The sequence below is a fragment of the Clarias gariepinus genome, chromosome 9, assembly GCF_024256425.1.
Source record: "Clarias gariepinus isolate MV-2021 ecotype Netherlands chromosome 9, CGAR_prim_01v2, whole genome shotgun sequence".
Taxonomy (NCBI): Eukaryota; Metazoa; Chordata; class Actinopteri; order Siluriformes; family Clariidae; genus Clarias; species Clarias gariepinus.
Window position 1 is genome coordinate 11,966,105 of NC_071108.1, and position 21,564 is coordinate 11,987,668.

Consider the following 21,564-nt stretch of genomic DNA (forward strand, 5'->3'; position numbering starts at 1 on the left):
AATGTCACTGCTGATAGGCGCAGAAAAATGGTTCTTGAATTACATAAATTTTCCTTCAAGAACATTTAATAACAAGTTTCATACTGTATATTCAGCACTGTAATGAATGAAAGCTTCTTTTTTTTAGTTTTTTTTGGTGTCTGCTTAATTGGTATTGAAAGCCTAAGGACATACACAGTCCCTGTAAGCAAAAAGATGATATAAAAAAAATTCCAGTCACCATTGTATACAGGTTACTTCCCCTTTTTTTCCCCCATATTTCAAACCCCCAGATGTCAGTCTAATTGTTATGAGAGAGCGGTGAACTCTTCAGTGTTAGTGCTGGAAGTAGATGGAAGAGAAGGAGACAGGTGCAGTGAGGGGCTAATCTGTGTCACCATTCTGTCTGTCAATCTCATCAGTCCTGCACTGCACAGGGGAGATTTCTTTACAGGAACTGTCCTCCGTCTCCATCGCTGACTTTTTATTTGTGTCTCTTTCGCATAATGATGGAGTAGTAGAGAGGAGAGAAGAACTCTCTCAGGCTTTCTCTCGATCCTCTCTCTCTGCCTTTCTCACAAAGTCATCTAGTTACTGAGCTACGTTTTAGGGGGTGCTGAGAGACCGATAAAATGTGAGGTTAGATGGGAATATAGTAATGATAGGGCTGTCTGCAAGCAAACAGGAACTGAAGTGTCATCAAAGTGCTGTCAGCTGGCTGACTAAAACTCATCCTGGAACCATGAACTGTTTCCTGTGCAGCGGAGATGTACAGCAGTTACACAACAGCACTGGAGGAGCTGCGCTTATTATCCACATGAGCTACTCGGAGCTCGAACTAGTGGGTGGAATTTAAAGTGGCCTCTCGTCCCTTTGATGTATGCTTCATTAGAGTGAAGGCTACTTCATAGATTTTGCTTATCAACCAGCTGTCATTTCTCTTCAGTGTGATATGCCACTTCAGATTTAAGATGAAACATAGTGAATTAGACAGATAATTACAGTAAGGCGCAATTGTGACAGTGGGTACCACTTTAGTTGTTTACAGGGGAATGTGGCAGGTTTGTGGGGGGGCATGTCATATACATTACCATTTCTGCCTTGCATTTCGAATTTGCAGATCATACACTCACAAATATAGACATTTCTCAATACCAATGCTGTGTTTGCTCACAGAGCAATGCTATTAGACAGTTCTGCATACAGTCATACCATTTGACACTGATGGGTTGTGCTACACTGCTTCGTTTCCTAAACCAGATACAATAAATCTGATCAAAGGATGTGAAGATGGTGAGAATGCAGGTGCAGATGCTACCTTATTAAACGTAATGACAAACACTTAACCTAACCAAATGAGAACAGGAACTTTGGCTCTAAACAGGAAATGTCAGATAATCACTAACACTTAGTTTCGCTGAAAAGACAAACACAGACTAACTGAAAACCTGGAGATAAATACACAAAATAATCAGTGACAGACTCAAAACACATGCCCTGCTGTAGTTTTGGTGCTTGCTTCATCGTCACTACATGGTAATATAGTTGGAGAACTACGATCATGGGGATCTTTACCGCTACAGTGGGAGCCACGTCAAACAGCCGCTTGGAGCATGATAGGTCCATGACAGGACCGTGACAGGACCATGATCGATCCGTGCACGGAATGTGATCCCCCGCGATGACGTAGTTAACAATGCCCCGCCCCATAAACGCCCCCATGCGCTTTCTAAAAAGATGGTTGCAATGCTGTATAATTCCGCCAGATGGAGCATTGACTGCTTCTGCAGTGTCCAAGCATCCGTATACTATATTTAATATATATAACATAACTTACGTCAACATAGTTTCATAAATAGATGATGTGGTAAAAAAGAGGGATAAAAAACGATTCATAAAACAGATTTAAATCACTCAATACACAACCCATGATGCTTATGCTATTTTTAATTAATAATTAACTAATTAATAAAACTACTTATTGCAATATTTTTCACGACATCCTTAATAATACTTAAAGACACGGTAACATCTGTAATTTATCTATACCGGTCGTTGTAGGTACGGAATACAAGTGCAGGCTATGTACAGTATTTTACATTACAGTAACACCAAATCACTTACTCACTCACTCTAACTCACTCATCTTCTATACCGCTTTATCCTGTGTTCTGGGTCGCAGGGACCTGGAGTCTATCCCAGGAGGCTTAGGGCACGAGGCAGGGTACACCCTGGACAGGGTGCCAATCCATCACAGGGCACACACACACACACACACACACACACACACACTACGGGCAATTTGGTAACGCCAATTAGTCTAACCTGCACCTTTGGACTTTGGGTACCTGGAGGAAACCCACCAAGCACAAGGAAAACATGCAAACTTCATGCACACGGGAGACGGGCATTGAGCCTTGCCGGGAATCAGAGCCGGACCCTGGAGGTGCAAGGCGACAGTCCTATCCACTACACCACCGTGCTGCCTACCACCAAATCATAGTCCAGAATTACATTGGATTGGCCCTTCTACTGTATATGTTAATAAATTGTTTGATTTAGCAGTTGGTGTGGTGATGTTGTGATGTGATGTAAGATCAGCAAAATAAGCCATGAAGTATCATACTGTATAAATTAAAAAAAACACACACAACTGCAACATGAAATAGTTACTGTGATTTCCAATGAAACATCTCCATAATTCCATCTATTACAGCCCTTTTGTGCGAGAATTTTTTTCTTTTTTATTTAATCATATTAATATATTTAATAAGATTAAATAAATATAAGTTTTACCTGTGTGTAGATTTAGATACACATAAGAAAGGTGGCAAGACAGTAGAAAAAACAACCCTCCCTGAAATGACATGAAGAAACTGTTAGAGGAACCACTTTCAAAAGGGAACCTTTTCTGGCACCGTAGGATTTACTCCATACAGGAACAAAATGCAAAGAGTCTTACATGTGTCGAAAAATATAGACTTTGCACACTGCAAGTAGAGTCCTGGGATGAGTACAGGATAAGTTTTTTTTTTTTTTTCAATCACAGCAGCAGTTATATTCTACAGATCTTACTTTATTTAGATGAGACCATCCTGGCACAGACTCACCAGTAGACTCACCAATGCTTTATTACTTTAAGTTGCAAGCAAACATTTTATTTTGTGTGTGTGTGTGTGTGTGTGTGTGTAAAACTGAGTAAGAATATGCACAGGAAAGTACAGCTTTAGTCATAAGCTGTTTTGGACATCTCCAGGGTAGCTATATGAGATTATCCTAAGCATTAGATTTAAGTAAGACTTACAAGTGTTTAATATCATAGTGTTAGATGTATTTCAAATTGGATACAAGCCCATCTAATGGATGAGCCAAAACACCCACATACATTATGCTTACATTTTACATTTTACACACACACATACAGTGCACGTCTTACTATCCTTTCGAGGACATTCCACTGAGATAATTATTACTGCAGTTAATTAATATTAGGTTCACCCCTAAATCAACCTCTTACTTTAACCTCAGCAACCACAACCTTTCTACTTTTACAGTATTCTATTTATAAGTAAAGAACCAGTTCTTTTCTTTTCCTAAAAAAAATGAATAGATAAAATTCTTTCCCGGGACCAGGCACGTATCTGTTCTATTCTATCCTTGTGGAGACATTTATACCTTATAATTATATAAAAACATGTCCAAAGAGAGTGAGAGTGTGTGTGTGAGAGAGAGAGAATCCACTGCTCTATGATTTCTTGCATTCATGCTTAGTAAATTATACATTTAAGACTACTGAGTTGGCCCACCTTCTGGTTCCTTACTTTGAAAAAAGATTGCATCATAATCTAAATAACCACATTTAGGAATTTTTAGGAGAAGTTCTGAAAACTAAGTAGCAGACTGGTTCAGATGTCTTGCCTATTTGAACCATTTGGAACAAAGTGATTAATTTTAAGAGAATCATAATGTAGTATATGTTTTATTGGTTGCTTTTTTTTTTTTTTTTTTTTTTTAAAGACCTAATATGTTTTAAACAGATTTTACTCGTATTATTCACAACCAACCAGTCATAGTGGTCATACTGTATGGAGCATTAACATGTACAGTCTTTGATGCAGTGTATTCTGCTCTACGATTCTGCAGACAGGTGAGATGATACAAGGTCGTCTGCTGAAAGTGACAGCAGGAACAAACAAGGCAGCGCATCAGTACCCAGCCAGTCGGCTACATCTGGGAGAGCTATTTGTAGAAAGCGTGCGCCGTGCCTCTCCGGCTCATTCCGCCCTCCCATCTCCCTCATCAACAGTAAGCACAGATGTTCCTGGACTGAAGGTTAACTCAGAGGGCTGGGGAAAAAGGCACTCACTGTTATTAGTTAAGGCTGAAATGTGCAGGGAATCCACGGCCACAAGTGGAGGTAATAAATAAAAAATATACTAGGCAAAAAGAATAATTAATCCAAATTATATTTAATACTAGAGTTTTTTGTTTTTTTTTAGTCTAATCTTCCCAGCAGAAACAGATTTAAAGAGTCAGAACCCCATTTGGAAACTTTCTGGAAACCACCCAAGAACCCTTGACGTTTTTTTTCCCCTTTAAGAGTGTAGTATATACAGACAAATACACCTCATAAGCTTTTTCTAAGCACTGTTCGAAACTTTCCATCTGCACAATCTCCTGATACACATTAAAAACTGATCTCAGGTCAGCTAATGAAGCATCTGGGCTGCAGAGGGAACATTAACACATCGTTAAGCGCTAATGCAGCATCCGTCATTGTTTAATATGGCATAACAAATAAGCAAAGCGCAATGCAGAGATCCATACTAATATAGCATAACCGACTTTTGGAACAACCTCATTAGCATGCACCACACATAGCGAGAAGTTTACTTTGGCGTCAAGTGCTCTGTGGCTCTGTAGTCAACAGCCATGCAAGCGTTCACGCTCTTGTTAAAGCAGAAGCCTTCGAGTGCAGTTACGAGCTCCCGTACCAACATACAGCAGTTAACAGTGAAGTGAGTTGTGCTGATAAACTGGAATATTTATACCGGGAGAGAAAACAAAGGAAAAACTGCAGAAGCATGTAGGAGACCCATCAAGGAGTGATTGTTGTCCATACATGATCTTAATTTCACAGGGTTCTAATGTTCCAAGAGTATAACTCAGCGTTTTTCCCCTTACCTCACTGCTTCCATAACAACAATTAGAAATGCAAACAGACATGTCGTTAATGTCATATTGTGTATACATCACTGCTGAAATGTCTCGTCACAAAAGAAAGCTGGGAATCCTTGTTTTTTTAACATGCAAGGCAGTTCATAGTTTCTCTGATGTACAGCTGATTACATTTCTCGCAGGAAAGATGACAAACAGCTCCTGCAGTGATGATTGACAACAACGGATTGTTACGGCTTGTGATTTTAGGGACTGTGTTGATGAATTGAGTGGAACAAAATGCATGCAGGAATGCTGTCCAGAGAAAGACGGATCATTTCCGTTCCATACAAATACAAGGCTGTAATTAATATGTAGACTTATTTATCATTCTGGGAAAGGAGATAACATGTGCAAACGCATAGGATAAAATTTGTTGGTGGATGTCTCTAACATTAAAAATCAAAGTAATATCACTGTTTTTTCCCCCCTAAAATGTAGGCCTCAGTTTCTAAAGAGATTACAAAACATTATTACTGCATATTAGATCATATTAAATATTTGTGGGCGGCGTGGTGGTGTAGTAGTTAGCACTCCCGCCTTGCACCTCCAGGGTCTGGGTTGGAGTTTGCATGTTCTCCTTGTGCTTGGTGGGTTTCCTCCAGGTACTCTGGTTGCCTCCCACATTCCAAAGACATGTAGGTTAGATTCATTGGCGTTCCCAAATTGCCCGTAGTGTGTATGTGTGTGTGGCGTGTGATGGATTGGCACCCTAATCCTGGGATAGGCTCCAGGCCCCCCGCGACCCTGAATACAGGATTAAGCAGTATAGACAATGAGTGAGTGACTGAGTAAGTGTGTAAATATATGTGGAAGTTTTGCACCTTTGATAAAAATAGCATTTAAAGACAAAAATTTGCCTTATGAACACTTATTCATGTTTACCCTATTTTGAAAGTGTTGTGATACATTACTGATGTTTAATCTGTGATGCTGATGTCATTTGCACCATGGTTAGTCCCAGTATAATGTTAACTGTTTCTAATACCTGTGAAGCTAAGCATGCAGCTACATAACTGCAGAGGATTTATTGCCTGTTATGGATGGATTACAGCAGTACATCTTGTGTAAATACACGTGTATCAACTTCAGGTTTGGCTCATGTAAGTACACAAGCGAAACAGGAAATTCTTACTTGGGGGACTTTTAAGGCGTTCTTACTGTATATTGCAGCCCTCCGTGATGCGTTCAGCGCAGAAACTCACACTGCAGTAGCAATAAAAAAATAAAAATAAAAAATAAAAAAAACGCCTCAATGTACTGTATTCTCAAACCGGAAATCCCTGTAACTGGTGTACACGTTTGCAACTCTGAATCCCGTGATCCTGTGATGCAACCTTTCAGGACGTCATTTGTCATGCTGCACTGTCTATCATCGAACTCATCTCCAGTACAACTGACTCAATCATTAGACTGCACATAAAATGGGAAATGAGGGAGACAGGCCCGTGGTGATTTTACAGGCAATTAGATCACACTTAATTAAGCAATAATAAACACTTGAGAGAGGAGAATAGAGGGAGAGAAGGATAGCTGGATGGAAGGATAGATTTTGCTGTGGGCCTCCGCGCTGTCACTGAACGAGTCCCCCCACGGAGTGTTTGTTTAACATGACGGCTGGTGGTCTGGTGTGTGTCATTGCGGAGCGGCATGTGGAGAGACGCACAAGGCAATGACAGAGCTAATACTCTTATTCATCACACTCCAGAGACAAGGGAACACACTGTGTTATTAGCCGTCTTCATCTGGATAAAGCAGAACATCTGTCACACCAACAACCGAGACTCAGTGCAGCAGCACAAACCCACACGTGCATACACACATGCGCAACACATACGCAACATGAAGACATACAAGAATGATAAGTGCTTCTGTAACACGGTTTTTAACAAGACATCAGATCAGGCATGAGTGTTTCTCGGGCATTTCTTAGGAACCACAAACGACCACTTTAACACATTATATGTTTTTGAAAAGTATCACATGGCTGCTTGCAGTCTAACGCAAATGCGTAAAAAACTATTTATGAGGAACAGTTTCCATTAGGATGGATGGCGCATTTCGAACCTGATGAGGTTTTAACTGGATTAAACACAAGTCTGATCCTCCCGTGCTCAGTTCAGTCTCGAGTAAGTGGTATTAACCCCAGTTACAGTCTCTATAGCAACCATAGAGGAGGATTCACTCCACATAGCAACATGGGACTCGTAGTAACCTTTGGCCTTGTTGTATCATAGTTCCTGACTCATGAGAGACAGAGATACAGAACACAGCGATATACACTGATTAGCTGGCTGAAAGGGCCTCATTGTAATTCAGGACAATGCTGATTGGCCTGTGTCTTTCGGGAAGATGGGCATTACTAATCAAATCTCTTTTCTTAACCTCATTAGCAGATGCTTGAATGACCTGCTGTCACCTAATGGTTACTAAAAAAGCTCTGTCGCTTTTAGTATAATGACTGTCATGTCTCTCCAATATCGAATGAAATCTTTAAAAACTGAAATGAGGAGAGGAGATACTCAGACAGACACTACATAATGAAGGTTTGAACTGGGTTATGGGAATGAAAATGCAAACCTCCTAAGATGTCTAACTGTAAAAATATAATAAATAAAGTCAAACTTTTTAAGATTTATGACAGTTTCACCTTTCATGATAAAAATAACATTTGATGATAGCCTAAGAATATATGTTTTCCCACTTATTTCTAAACTCTTTACTATTCTGAAAGATTTTTCATCGCATCGGTGATGTATACAGTAATCTGTGTACACTTGATGCACAGGTGTGCCGATGTGTTGCAGGATTCAATTTACGAAGAAGCTTTTTTAAAATGCATCAATGCCCTGGCTATTAAGAACTGACCCCAATTTTATAACTCTGTCACTATACACACTCCAGTGTACAGTATATTGTATGCTTTAAAAAATACAATGGGGCTAGAGATAAGACATTTAATTTAAAATTTCTGTAGTTTTAGGATACTGTGCTATACAGGATTAACAGACAATAATTCCAGCTTCTTCTGATGCATAGTAAGTTCTTGTATTTTTCCATATTCGCATGTTTAATTGTAATTCTATACATATAATAAAACTGCAAAGCTGGTGTGTCTGTACTTTGAAGATAATCTCCCTCACTCATAGTCTATACCGCTTCATCCTGTATTAAGGGCCGCGGGGGGCCTGGAGCCAATCCCAGGAGACTTAGGGCACAAGGCGGGGTACATCCTGGACAGGGTGCCAAACTATTGCAGGGCACACACACACATTCACACACCACTGGCAATTTGGGAACGCCAATTAGCCTAACTTGCAGGTCTTTGCATTGTGGGAAGAAACCAGAGTACCTGGAGGAAACCCATAAAGCACAGGGAGAACATGCAAACTCCATGCACACAGAGATAGGAGTCGAGCCCGGACCCTGGAGATGCAAGGCGGCAGTGCTAACCACTACACCACTGTGCCGCCGCATTGTAGATAATTGCAAAATCCTTTTTTGGAGAGGCGTAAGATGAGTAATAGAACAAATTAATTAGATTTTTGACTGTCTTTTTGTTTGTGCATGCATCACATAAAAACTACTGAATTAATTTTAATGGGGTTTTCAATCGGCCCACTGGAAGAGAGATATGCTATTTTAAAATTTAAACAGGAAACGCCCTTATATCTTAAAAAAAAAATCTATCTAGAAATAATCATTAGTTCATCTTAAAATTCTTGCGCTGTACATTTTTAAATATATATTTTTATTTGTATATTATAAATGTACAATTAAACTGTACTTAATAAACGTGAGCTCATTCCTTCAATCCGTGCACGTCATGGTAACAGAAAAATTTTACTGCCTTTCAAAATTCAACAGATGCTGTTTTACATTTTTTTAATACACGCTTATGAGTGTGCAAATAAATCCCATGAAAAAAAAAAGTCACGGGCACATCTAGTATATGATATGTAACGAAAGTAATGTTTTCGGTAAATTGTGGCCATTCACGTGAATTTCCACTGTGTGTACCAAAAAATCCTTAATCCTTAACTCCTTAATTGGAGTAATGAATTGGCGTGAATATCAAAATATTAAATAAACACATCATTCAGATTTTCCTTTTCTGTTTTAGATGAAGTAAGGAAAAAGCACCGTCACTTGCTTGGGACACATTTCTGCTCAGTTTTTATTTTGCCCCATACCAAACTACAGAAGAACACAGCATATCACAACTAAAAGCAAAACACACTCAATGCTCCGTTGTTGGATGCAAACAAGAACACCAATCCTGCTTTTTACTCCCAAACCCATATGTGTGTGTGAGGACCTATTCCGACTGTCTGTAACTCAACTGTGAGTAACTTTATCACTTTGTGATTTGCCTGTGAGGTTAATATTGCTTAAGCTAGCTTGTATTACATTTAGGCATTTGGCAGACGCTCTTATCCAAAACGACTTACATTTTTATCTCATTACACATCTGAGCAGTTAAGGGGCCTTGCTCAAGGGCCCAACAGTGGCAACTTGGTGGTTGTGGGGTTTGAACCTGGGATCTTCCGAAGCGTAGTCCAATGCCTTAACCACTGAGCTACCCCACTGAGCTACTCACCAAAACATAATGACGGATAAATCGTTTTGAGAATTTAAGGGAATTTGATTTGAGTATTATATCAGGATAGTGGGGATTGCTCTTAAAATACATGAGAATCAAAATGTGAGGTTTCAGCAGCAATAAATCTATTGCTTTGGACATAAGAGTGTGATTTGTAATGCCGCTCTCAATTTTTATCCTGTTTTTATACATAAAAGTCAAAACACAACAACTGGTATTGATCTTAATATCCTGGTGGATAGCTAAAGAATAAAAAGCTAAAGAATGGTGGGTTAGACATAACCAGCTAAAAATGGGTGGAAAATGCAAGAAAATGATAAGTGAAATGCTTAAATAAAGATGGGACATTTGTTTCCCATTTCTTATGTTTTGATCGGTTAGAAAAACACATTTCTGCAAGGGTGTGTGTGTGTGTGTGTGTGTGTGTGTGTGTGTCTGTGTGTGTTGACACTGAAACAGCATATTTGAAACAGGGGGCCAGAATGCATAATCTGAGTGGTCTTCCAGCTGGATCATCATTTTGGAGACCTCTAATACTCATGGTAATGCATCAGGAAATAAGTCTAATAGACGTGCTTCCAGTGTTAAAGAAAAAAGCTAAACATTTGAGATGTATTTTTGTAGTTATTCACTTAATAATATATTAAAAAAATTATGCAATTACACGAAGTGCATTATTGAGCTGCCATGGAGAATGTGAGTGCCAGGGAACCTGGTAGCATATGGTCACTAGCCAGAGGAGAGGGACGGCAACACTGACCTGCACCTTCTGCGCCCTTCGCTTGTCCGCTCTTTGGTTCTGGTGGTAAATTCGACTAAAGTTGGAGACGATAACAGGGACAGGCAGTGCGATCACCAGCACACCACTCAGAGAGCAGATTGAACCGAATATCTTCCCTGCTATTGTCTTAGGGACCATATCACCATACCTGAAAGAAAGAAAGAAAGAAAGACAGAAAGGGAGGTGGGGTTGGCATTAATACATGTGCAGCTTGTCTCTACAGATTGTCTTCCTGGGGAGTCAGTGCCCTATCTAAGAAAGTTAAACACATGCATGTACAAACAAATACATAAACATACTGTACATATCCCATCCCTACCACACACATGCTGTACAAACACTATTCTGTATCATAGCAAAGTTTTTGTAGGAGGGGTGTTCAAATCAAACCGGGACTTGAAGGTATAAAACTGTTAGAGATTTAAAGAAGAACTCAAGCACAGTGCAGAGATGAGACTCCGAGCCACAGTGAATGACGACCCCAACTTAGGTGGATAATACAGAGAAATAAATAGTTATTCTGAACAGTCAAAAGTCTCGGTTTGACTTGAACATCCTAAAACTTTTTTTCTTTAAATGAATTTCATTGATTAATAATCTTATCTGATCCAGCACAAAATACCTGTTTAAAATAGGCCACAATAGAAAGGCACCAGAACACCCAGTGTAAACAACCCACAATGCAATGGGCTGAACCCAAGCTGACCTGGCCTTCAAACTCCCCAGATTTTAATCCGATTGAACATGTATGGAATGCCCTGGATAAACAAGTCATGGAAGCCCCACCCTGCAACCGACAGCACCCAAAGGACCCACCATTAACGTCCTGGTGACAGATCACAGCACACATGCAGTGGTCTTGTGGAGTCATGGCCTGAGAGGCCAGAGCAGCACCAGGGGAACCAAAACACATAAGGCTTAATGCTGTGCATTCAACAACAATGATAATTTGTCGATTTTAGTTTTGGGGCAGTTTTTATTTGTTTGATGTTTACTATATAATAGTTTTAGATGCTGCGCTTCACTTATGCTCTCATCTAGTGAGTCTAAAAACCTCAGAGCACACCACTCAATGTTTTACATTTGGAAGCGGGAAAATATTAGTATATCATTTAGTAACATAACTTAAAACACACTTAACAGCCACTTTAATATGAACACCTGTACCACTAATCATTAATACAATTATCCACCAAATTAATCATGTGGCACCACTGCAACGCATAAAATCATGCATCTTGATGAGGAAACATCAGAATGAGGCAAAAACAGACAGCTGCCTGGTACCAGTTGCCACCTTTTTCCAATCAGTCCAGTTTCAGTGAACCCGTGCCCAGAATAGCCTCAGATTTCTGTTCTTGGCTGACAGAAGTGGAACCAAATGGGGTCGTCTGCTCTTGCAGCCCACTGGCCTCTAGCTTCTACGTATTATAAAATGCTTTTTTGTTCACCAGGAATGATTATTGGCTTAAGTATAGTCTTCCTCTCAGTTTGAAGCAGTCTGAATAAAGTTTTTGCACACAGAACTTGCATTCATTGGATTTCTTAATTTTTTATTATATGTTTTTGCTGTTGCACAATTCTGTGTAAACTGTAAAACATAAAATCTTTCCCATAGTGTGTGTGTGTGTGTGCAGATATCGCAGGTGGGCTGCAAGATGCAATTTACAATAAATAAAGTATGAATATTGTTTTTCGTTTTTGATGTTATTTATTTTAATAAACAATTCATTTGAATTGAATGAATTCAATTTACAATAAATAAATTAATGATATTGTTTTACATTTTTGATGTTATTTATTTAAATAAATAATTTATTTCAATTTAATAATTTTCAATTTGACTTTTAAATAGTAATCACGGTGAATAAAACAAAGCAACAGGATGTTTTATTTTCATTCATCTTCATCTCATATGTTGATCAGAGTTTTGCCTGGCTGGGCCAGAAATTTCATATTTATATTTCAAGTTGGGCCATGGCGTTCTCACTTATGGAAATAGTTGCTCTAGAGACTGATGTGTATGAACATTTCAGATAATTGCTGGGTTCTTCAGGAGCCAGAAACCACACCGTGGTTAAACAGTTGCATGAGCGGACAAGCAAACAGGTGTTTCTATTAAAGTGGACAGCATACCTACTGTACAATAAAACGAGATGGAAATTTTGTTTAGTTATGACAATTGAAATGCATTAGTACTGTATGCATTGTGTAAAACTGCGTGTTTTTTTTTTACATAGAAAATTGGGAGGAAAAAAAATGAAAGATTGAGTTATAAATGTTTAAGCAAACATATCTAAGATTGCTAATTATGCTTTTGGTGTAAAATATTGGACATTATTAAATAACTTAAAACAAAAAAGCAACAAGTAAGCAGAAACAAAAGGAAAACATGCACAGCTATTGTGTTCCTTTACAATACAATTTATTCCCTTAAACATATATTATCTTTTACATCTGAAGGATTTATTCAGTGAAGGATAATGGGTTAATTAAAACTTATCCGGTTCCTTCATTACATCCATTTAGTATAGAGGAAAGGCTGGATAAAAGCTCACACCCTAATGAAACATGCACGTCCCACTCTTGGCAAGAGATCAGAGCAGAGACTTTGTGGCCTGAATGATTCACTTTGAGTAGAAATTGTTTTGTGAGAGAGACAGAGAGAAAGAAATGTCTCTATCTACCCTGCCAGATCATTACCACATAACAAAAATAAAAGCTTATTCATCGAAGTCACACAGACACACCAAAATATGACTAGACGTGACTCATTTCCTCAGTAAGCTTAAAGCATATGAATCACTTTAGACTCTCATACGAAATAGAGATTTGACTAAGAAGCGACATCAGAGTTAAACAAAACCAACCTATTAACCATTCTAATGAGAAAGATATAGTGATTATTAATAAATTAGCTTTATTTTACTCTTTGATGGCCTTATGGAGGACTAGTAGTGCACATTTGAACAAGTTCCTGGAATTGAGATGACACACAAAACTAGTCACAAAAGTGTGTTACGCACTGTGTCCTTCTTTCTCTTTCAACCTTTACACCCATCCTCACTCCTTTTATTTTTCTTTTATAGCTTTTCCATGGGCTCTTTGATTAACCTTTCTTGTGACGGACCATGGTGGGAAAAAGAGAGAATGAGATAGGTGGGGTGAGAAAGAACAACATACACAGTGAGGAAGAAAGACCGAGCTCATCATTTCTTTTTACAAAGCTAGCTTGACACTAGAATGAGTTCCACTTATAATAATCGATGTCTTGCAACTCCACACAATTTTCACCTTTACTCTGAACCAAAGCATCTATTGTAATTTTTATGCACTTTTAAAAATGTAAAAACCTGCATCACTTTAATAATATCTGCAGAGTCTTTTGTTATATTTTCTCTAAACTGAACCAACGCAGCATTTTTTAAATGGACATTATGTTTAATTCTGAGCGATGGACTGCTTGATATATCTACTGCAGCTTAAGACAGTATACTTGACACACAGACACACTGTCTGAATGTCCTTTAACTTTAGTCACAGGACAAAGAGGTATATAAGCACTAATCCAATGGTGGGCTTTTTCAGTCGTCACTTTGTCTCCCCCGCTCCACGCTCATCTATGATGCTATCTTCCAGCTTCTAATTGACTGAACACATCTGATCCAGGGATAATTTGAAAACATGCAGGCCTGCAGATTTTGAGAACCGGAGGTGGGCACACACTTGCACTAATCCATTCCCTAAGTGGAACCATAGGAAAGTTTTGCACCATCAAGGGACAGTTTATCAGAAAAAAAAATCCTAACCGACATTAATCATGATGGATATTTTATATGATTTATATGATTTAATATTTTCATTCATTCCTACAACAATATAAATAAAATGCATTTTATTTATAGGTTTTAAAAAATATAAAATATAAATGTAAAGTTATTTCACAAAAAATGTCTAATGATTACATACGTTTCACATACATAAGATAAGTGCTCTCTTTCACAATCAAAGCAATGACAATGTCTTTAAAAGGTACTGATTCTGTATTTACTTCTTACTTTTATACAAACTGATTGTTTCCTCGCTTGCTGTAGTCCACTATATAAGCAAAGGTATTTGGAGCTTAGGCTAATTGCCTGGAGCGTGTAAGTGTATACTGCATGTGCGTGCCCTGCAATAGACTGGCACGCCATCCAGGGTGTACCACGCCTCGTGCCCCAAGTGCCCCTGGGATAGGCTACAGGTCCCCCATGACGCTGCGCCCAGAACAGCAATGAGTGAGTGTGTTGCCACAAAGTTGGCAACACACTCACTCCTTCAAGCGCCTGCATCCCAGACAGCCTTACCTTAGCATAAGTTCCTTTTCAGTAAGATAGAGGTTGTTATAATGGCAAGGGGAACTACAGTATATGTGTAATGGGATGTTTACTGTAAATATGTTTACATTAAACAATGATGTTTAATTCATTGTTTTGGAACTTGACCAGTATTTGGTTTTGTGTTGCTTTTGGTGGGAGATAATAAAAATGAATGACCACATTCTGAAATATTTTTACACTAAAGGAAACAGCTTTCTAAATGTGTGCACACACAATGACATGACAGGTTTAAATGGAAATCAGACAATGCTTACACAATAATTAAAGTTATAAGTTTTTATTGTATGTGTAGTTAACAAGGACCTGACTTTGCCATATCTGGAATAGAAAAGCAAGCATTTATATGGTCTAAAAGAAGTAACATTATAGAAAAGCTTTCTCTCATCCACAGTCATGTGTGTGTGTCAGTGAACTATAGCTCAGAGCCAATGATGATAGACAGAGCAATTCTCCATGCCTCAACAGCAAGCGGTAGAGTGCTGAGAAGAGGTCATTGTGGGTGTGTGTATGTGTACATTCTATTCATTCTGTGTCCTTGTTCTGAATTTCCACTTGTTTAGCTCTTCTGTCTGAAATGCTATTGTTCCTGTAGTGTCTCTCTGACCAGACAAACAAAAGCCTGCATGACTCATGTCCAAATGAGGCACAAGCTGATAACAAACTGATTCAGTCACTTTCCATCTCTTACACACACAAACACATATATACTGTATGAGTTGAGGGTTAGGGTTAGAAAGCAAGCAAGAGAGAAAGAGTCTTTTCCTCATGATAGCTTGATAAAAAACATTGACAAGTGTCACTTAGACTATCAACTGTTGCCTTGTTATATGTTTAGAAAAATTTAACCAAAACGCTATCTATAACATATTTAAGGTATATTTGGAATAATTGTAAACATTACAACTTCCACATACTTTTAATGGAGCTATGGAATCATTCAAAGTACATATGTAACAATATCCTTTTAAATATCAGCCAAAAAAAAAGGGGGACTTGAAGAGGTTTAACTAGTGTTAAATCCTGTATAAAGCTTGCTATGCTAGGTTGCTACAATTAACTTAAGTTAGCTTTGTGATGTAATTGGAACATTACTGCTTGTCACAGTATACAAGATGAACTCAAAAACAGGTTATATGATGAAAATTCTTGATTATGTTTTTTCCTATGTTCTTACCCAGCACATTCAAGTGGTGTAAAAAAAAAAAGTGATATAATAACAGAAACATTCTTTAAAATTAATGGTACATGAGGTACATTTTATTATTACCACTATATATTTATTTATTTATTTATTTATTTGTTTGTTTGTTTGTTTGTTCGATCGTCATTTCACCCTTGCATCATCCAATGCTGATGATCAGTGTGTCACATTACGTTTCTGAGACCCCCATAATCATTGTTTGGCAGCACAGGAGCTCAGTAGTTTAGCCTGTCACCTTGCTCCTACTTGAATATCACCTTAAGTCAATGTGCTTAATGGAGTTCTCCCTATGCTCTGATTTTCCTAGCAGCGCAGTTTGACTGGTGCTTCCAAATTGGCCATTGTATATGATCGTCCTGTAGGTTGCCAGAGGCTGGGATACTCAGTAAGGAAATTTGCTCTGTAGCAATGAGCACTGTCAAAAACTAAAGTCACAACTTAGCAATGTCACACTAAATGGATGGAATCTATCTTTTCTTTTTATTTGTGTTTCTTTTTTTTTTGAGAGTATAAAATGGCATTGATAACTGTGAAACTGGTTTTACAGTATCAGTAGTTAAACCGTTTTTAGGACAACAAGTTAAAATGTACTTGATTGCAAACCGGATTAGAAATTGTGAATGAGAAAGAAAGTGCAGGAAACCAGAGTAAGGGTAAAAGGCACATTTCTTGATGTTTTTTACTAAAAGCTAATATTTTCACAGTGTGTCTAACACTTCAGTAAGTTGCATTTACCTTTAAAAAAGAGAGAGGAGAAAAGGGGATGAGTATGTGAAAGACAGAGAGTACATATGAGACCTACAGAACGAGAACTGACTGAGACTGCAGTGCAGAGAAGAGTAATAGGCTGATGTTTTGGGAGCACTAATGTGAATGAAACACTAGGTGGTCAGATGATGGCTAGTAGATGAAAATAGAGGAGAGAAGAATAAGGCTGCGGAAGAGTTCAGCACCATGGTCAGCTCCTCACACTCTATTGAATGTCTGACAGTAAATAAACCGAGTCTCACAGCAAAACCTTTCACATCCAGCCTATCCTACCTTCAAACCATTGAGTATTCAATATACTTAATTTAATGAACTTTTATATAACATAAGTACTGTAGCATATATATATATATATATATATATATATATATATATATATATATATATAAATTACCATGCTGCTCTCACTACATTTCTCTTTAGTCTTGCAAAATTGATTGTATTTGTAGTAAAGACGAGATGCTTTATTCATAAGTCTGGTCATTTAATAAAAAGCACAAATGTTATCCATGAAGTGGGCTTGCTTTATATGTCCACAAAGGTTTATTACATATTGATCAAATTCAAATGGAATGTAGTGGTAAAGGTTTACTTGATGACGTACAATATACTGCAATAGAACATCTTGTACAAAGCATTAAGGTTAAATCTCTGATAAACAATGTACAGTGATCTTGATTCTTGAGACACCCGTCATTTCTTTATATAAAATTAAATTATGTAAATGATCTGATCATCTGTCATCATCTGCATCTGGTTCTCACTGGTTCAAGCCTTATTTAGATGTTTTTCCGAATACCTGAATAATTCATAGGACACTGTGTGGCTTAAACAAAAAACATCCCTCTGAATCTGGTTGGGTACAGGGACTTGACTGAAAATGAGAGCTAAAATCTTGTCAAAGATGAGAGCCAAAAAACTCATTCAGGAAACCTGGAGAACTCTTCCTCAATAGTTTTCTACATTAAAAATACAAGAAAGTCTGGCTTCTCAGAAGAATAATATGAAGAAATATGGGCTGGCTCAAGACTCCTGCACAGTACTGTGCTTGCACCAAAATATATTGATACGTCTAGAAAGTGCTGCAAATGCACTCCATGCAATTTTTCCCCCTATGAAACTGCGTTGGACAGTAAACAAGTTACACCATCATCATGTTCAGCTTCTTCCTGGCCTCCATTTGCCCAAATCTCCACACGATAATGATTATCACTGCACCTGCTCTACCAAATAATGATGATCTTTGCACTATTATGCATTTCAGATACACAGGACTGCTTTATTATAATCAGATCAAGTACCCCTGCTTTTTCCTCTCTCTCCTTCGTGTTAACAAATGTTAACAGACCTGATCTGCCATGATCGTTTTGCTGAACTAAATCTCAGGTAGTTGCAGTAGGCTTTGGTAAAAGAAATGTGTGGGTATGTGTTTCTGTGACAACAAACTCACACAGAGAAACATTTGAAACTAGAAATTAAACCCAGGTGTGCTGTAAAAACCAAACTTAAATCATATATCTGCATTTATTCTAGCTGAAGGGGGATTATGAGGCAGTCACATAACAGAGTTATTTAGAAGGTCTGTATCTTTTTATAAAACATGTTACAGGAATAAAGAATTGTGTTAGGATTGATGTGTTTTGGCAGGTACACTCATGTTCATACTGCCTATAAATCCCAAGTCCAGCATTCATTGATTTTCATGTATAAATTTTAAACCAGCAGAAACATGGCGTCTGAACCAATTGCAAAGTTTTGTTTAGTTAGCGAAAGAACATCACAGAACAGAGGTTATTTTTAACTTGACAGCAACAAAATAACAGCATATAATTAGTCATTTCAGAATTTAGCATGTAATCATAGGATTGTGCTTTTTATAAAAGCCTCACAGATGTTAGAAGCATTTAACCTTTGTAATAAAGGCTCTGCATAATTTAAGTGCTGAAAATGTTGAAAGCAATGTCATTTTAATGACACAATCTGACAATGTTAAGGAGGTCAATTATTTCTATAGCATCCCTAAAATCACAAAAGATAAAGAAACAGACGTTAAAAAGAGAGCCAGAAGTTAAGGTAGAGGCTCAACCAACAGGTACAGAACTACATTGATCGAGGGTAGATAAAATTTGGTGCTGGTGCAGGAAATCTCCACCAATAGCTACTGAAATCAAATGTCAAATTGCCACAATTAAATTCATTAATTAAACCATTTATTTAAAACCATAATATTTCCAGAGGTATCTGTGACTATGCCATGCATTACAGATGACAAAGACTCTCAGGTGCCCACATCAACTTTGCAGTCTCTGTTTCCAGCTGCTTAAAATTAATTGGAAGAAAGAATCAAAACCAGAGGGACCTCATGGCCAGATATCAATTGATTAAGTAAACTGGGCTGGAGGAAGATAATTGTGGTTTCCAGCACTCGTTAGGAATAAGTCAAATACTGGGTGTCAAATTTATTTCTTATAATAAGGCATGACCTGCAGGAATAATTTATAGCAGTACACAATTTCCTTCAGGTCATTTGATGGAGACTATTATGCAGCAGTTAGTTCTGACCGAGTAATCTGATTGCTAAAATTCTAAAATTCCATGAGCCTCAATTATAAAAACAGATGTATGATACTACTTTCCATATACTTTCTTACAATTCCAGATACTTGTTCTTACAATAAAAGTGATATAAATCATGAAACTGAAATCAAAATGTCTTTAAAAATACACAAATTAACGAATTGTTGAGTTTCATTGAATGAAACAAAGTCCATGAAAAATAGATATAAAGTACACTGAAATGTCTTCATCTGTCCACTTATTGCATGTACCCCCCCTATAAATAAGGCCACAATTTTTTATCTTTTTCATCTTTTCCTTTCCGTCAGCAAAACTAAAACAAAAAATAGGTACAGTACAGTATATTTAAGTTAGGTGTGGTGAGCTGGGTGTACTGTATCATATTCATTTACAGTACATTCTGTCTGATATTCATAGATGGAAAGAAAAAAAAAACAGTGATCAGGGAAACCATTTCCTACCTCTCACCCAATTATTATTTCATTTATTGAGTGTATTATTACATTAAACCTCTCATCACCATTACATTAGACGAAGAGAAGAAAATGAAATGTGAGCAAAAAGAGATGCAAAGTAAGGTAAGATTTCAACCAAAAGAAGCCTTATAATAAATAACAAAAGAAACACGAATTATTATATGTGTCTATGTGTTTATTTCTGAGTGATCATCTATGGCTGACTCAGTAAACAGCATCTCTTCCCTACTGAGAAGAAACACTGTTTACGGAGAGTGTAGATTATGTGTGTGTTTACACAGACTGTTACTGAACACTCTTGAGGACACACAGGCATTATACTGAAGCGAGATTGAAAAATATTTTTTCAGATATTTATATCATCAGATACATTCTATTCATGTTTCCTTAAAAAAAAAAGGACAAAGGAAAAACTTACATTCTCATATATTTTGAGAAATTACTGTAACGTTATTAAATAACAAAACTTACAATCTTATTATACTGTATAAGGACACAGATCCCTTATTCAATACTAGTAGAAGCATTTTCAGCAATTCAAGCTTTTATAGGCTTTGTATACCTGTATTGTATTTCTTAATTGCCATTTTGAAATCTCTTCAAGCCTGAGCTTTGGCTGGGCCACTCAAATACTTTTGACTCAGTGTGATGTTTTGTGCACTATACACTTCACTGACTTCATTGACTTGACTTATTCTTCCTTTTGGCAATCACTGCCACTTAGAGACACTTTCACTGCTTGACGCTACCACCACCATGCTTCACCACAGGGAACAACATTATTCAGTTAATGAAAAGTTTAGTTTTTTGAAAGATTTCTTGCTCAAAGTCAATCCTTAAAGTAAAAAATTACACTAGAGCATCTTTTTTTTTTATGATCATGCCCTATGCCTTCTACGCATGAGAGGCAAGCAAAAACAACACTCTTGAAAGAGAAAATATTAAACAAAACAACATGAAGTATTGAAATTTTAAGCTAAGGTTTTAAAATAATTGCCACTGGCATAAAAATGGTAGAGTCGAGTTGTAGTCTGAATGGCAGTAAATCTCTAAATAAGTGTTTTTTCCCCCAATTTAGTATTCTTTCATTTATTTATTTTCAGTAACCCTTGACAGGACCTTGATAGATTCACAGCCTATGCTGGGAGCACTGGACATGGGGCAGGAATTCAATACAGAGTGAATTATAAATGGAATAATAAATAATATATTGACCAAGGTAGAGTTTATCTATGTATGAATCCAGTCAATTTATTTACAGTTTTGGAAAGCACTTCAGCCATTATGTTATGCTTTTCCTATTGTAGTCACAACTGTTCTCTCACAAGCCTGCTACTTGTTGGTACAGTATATAGACAAGTGCAGTCTCTAGAGTCTCTGATCACGGTTAGAACAAAGATCAATTGCAAACATGAGTTCAGTGACTATTGGCATTTCCCAGGGCTAACACATAATGTAGATTGTGATCTGCATGATATATGTGCTAATAGAAACTACTTGACAACAGAAAGAGCAACAAAAAGAAAACCCTCCATTTTAAACCATGAAAGAGCTTTAGATTTGAACTACGATTTCACAAAAGT

At 37.5% G+C, this 21,564-nt stretch overlaps 1 protein-coding gene across 4 annotated transcripts in view; it reads right to left on the bottom strand.

Annotated features, from left to right (window-relative positions):
- The window catches only part of kcnd3 (potassium voltage-gated channel, Shal-related subfamily, member 3), a 179,552-nt gene that overhangs the window by 17,818 nt on the left and 140,170 nt on the right, over window positions 1-21,564 (bottom strand). For all 4 annotated transcript variants that reach the window (XM_053504485.1, XM_053504487.1, XM_053504486.1 and 1 more), the window contains exon 3: window positions 10,560-10,728. In XM_053504485.1, coding sequence (XP_053360460.1) covers window positions 10,560-10,728 — 169 coding nt within the window. The remainder of the gene's footprint in view (window positions 1-10,559; window positions 10,729-21,564) is intronic.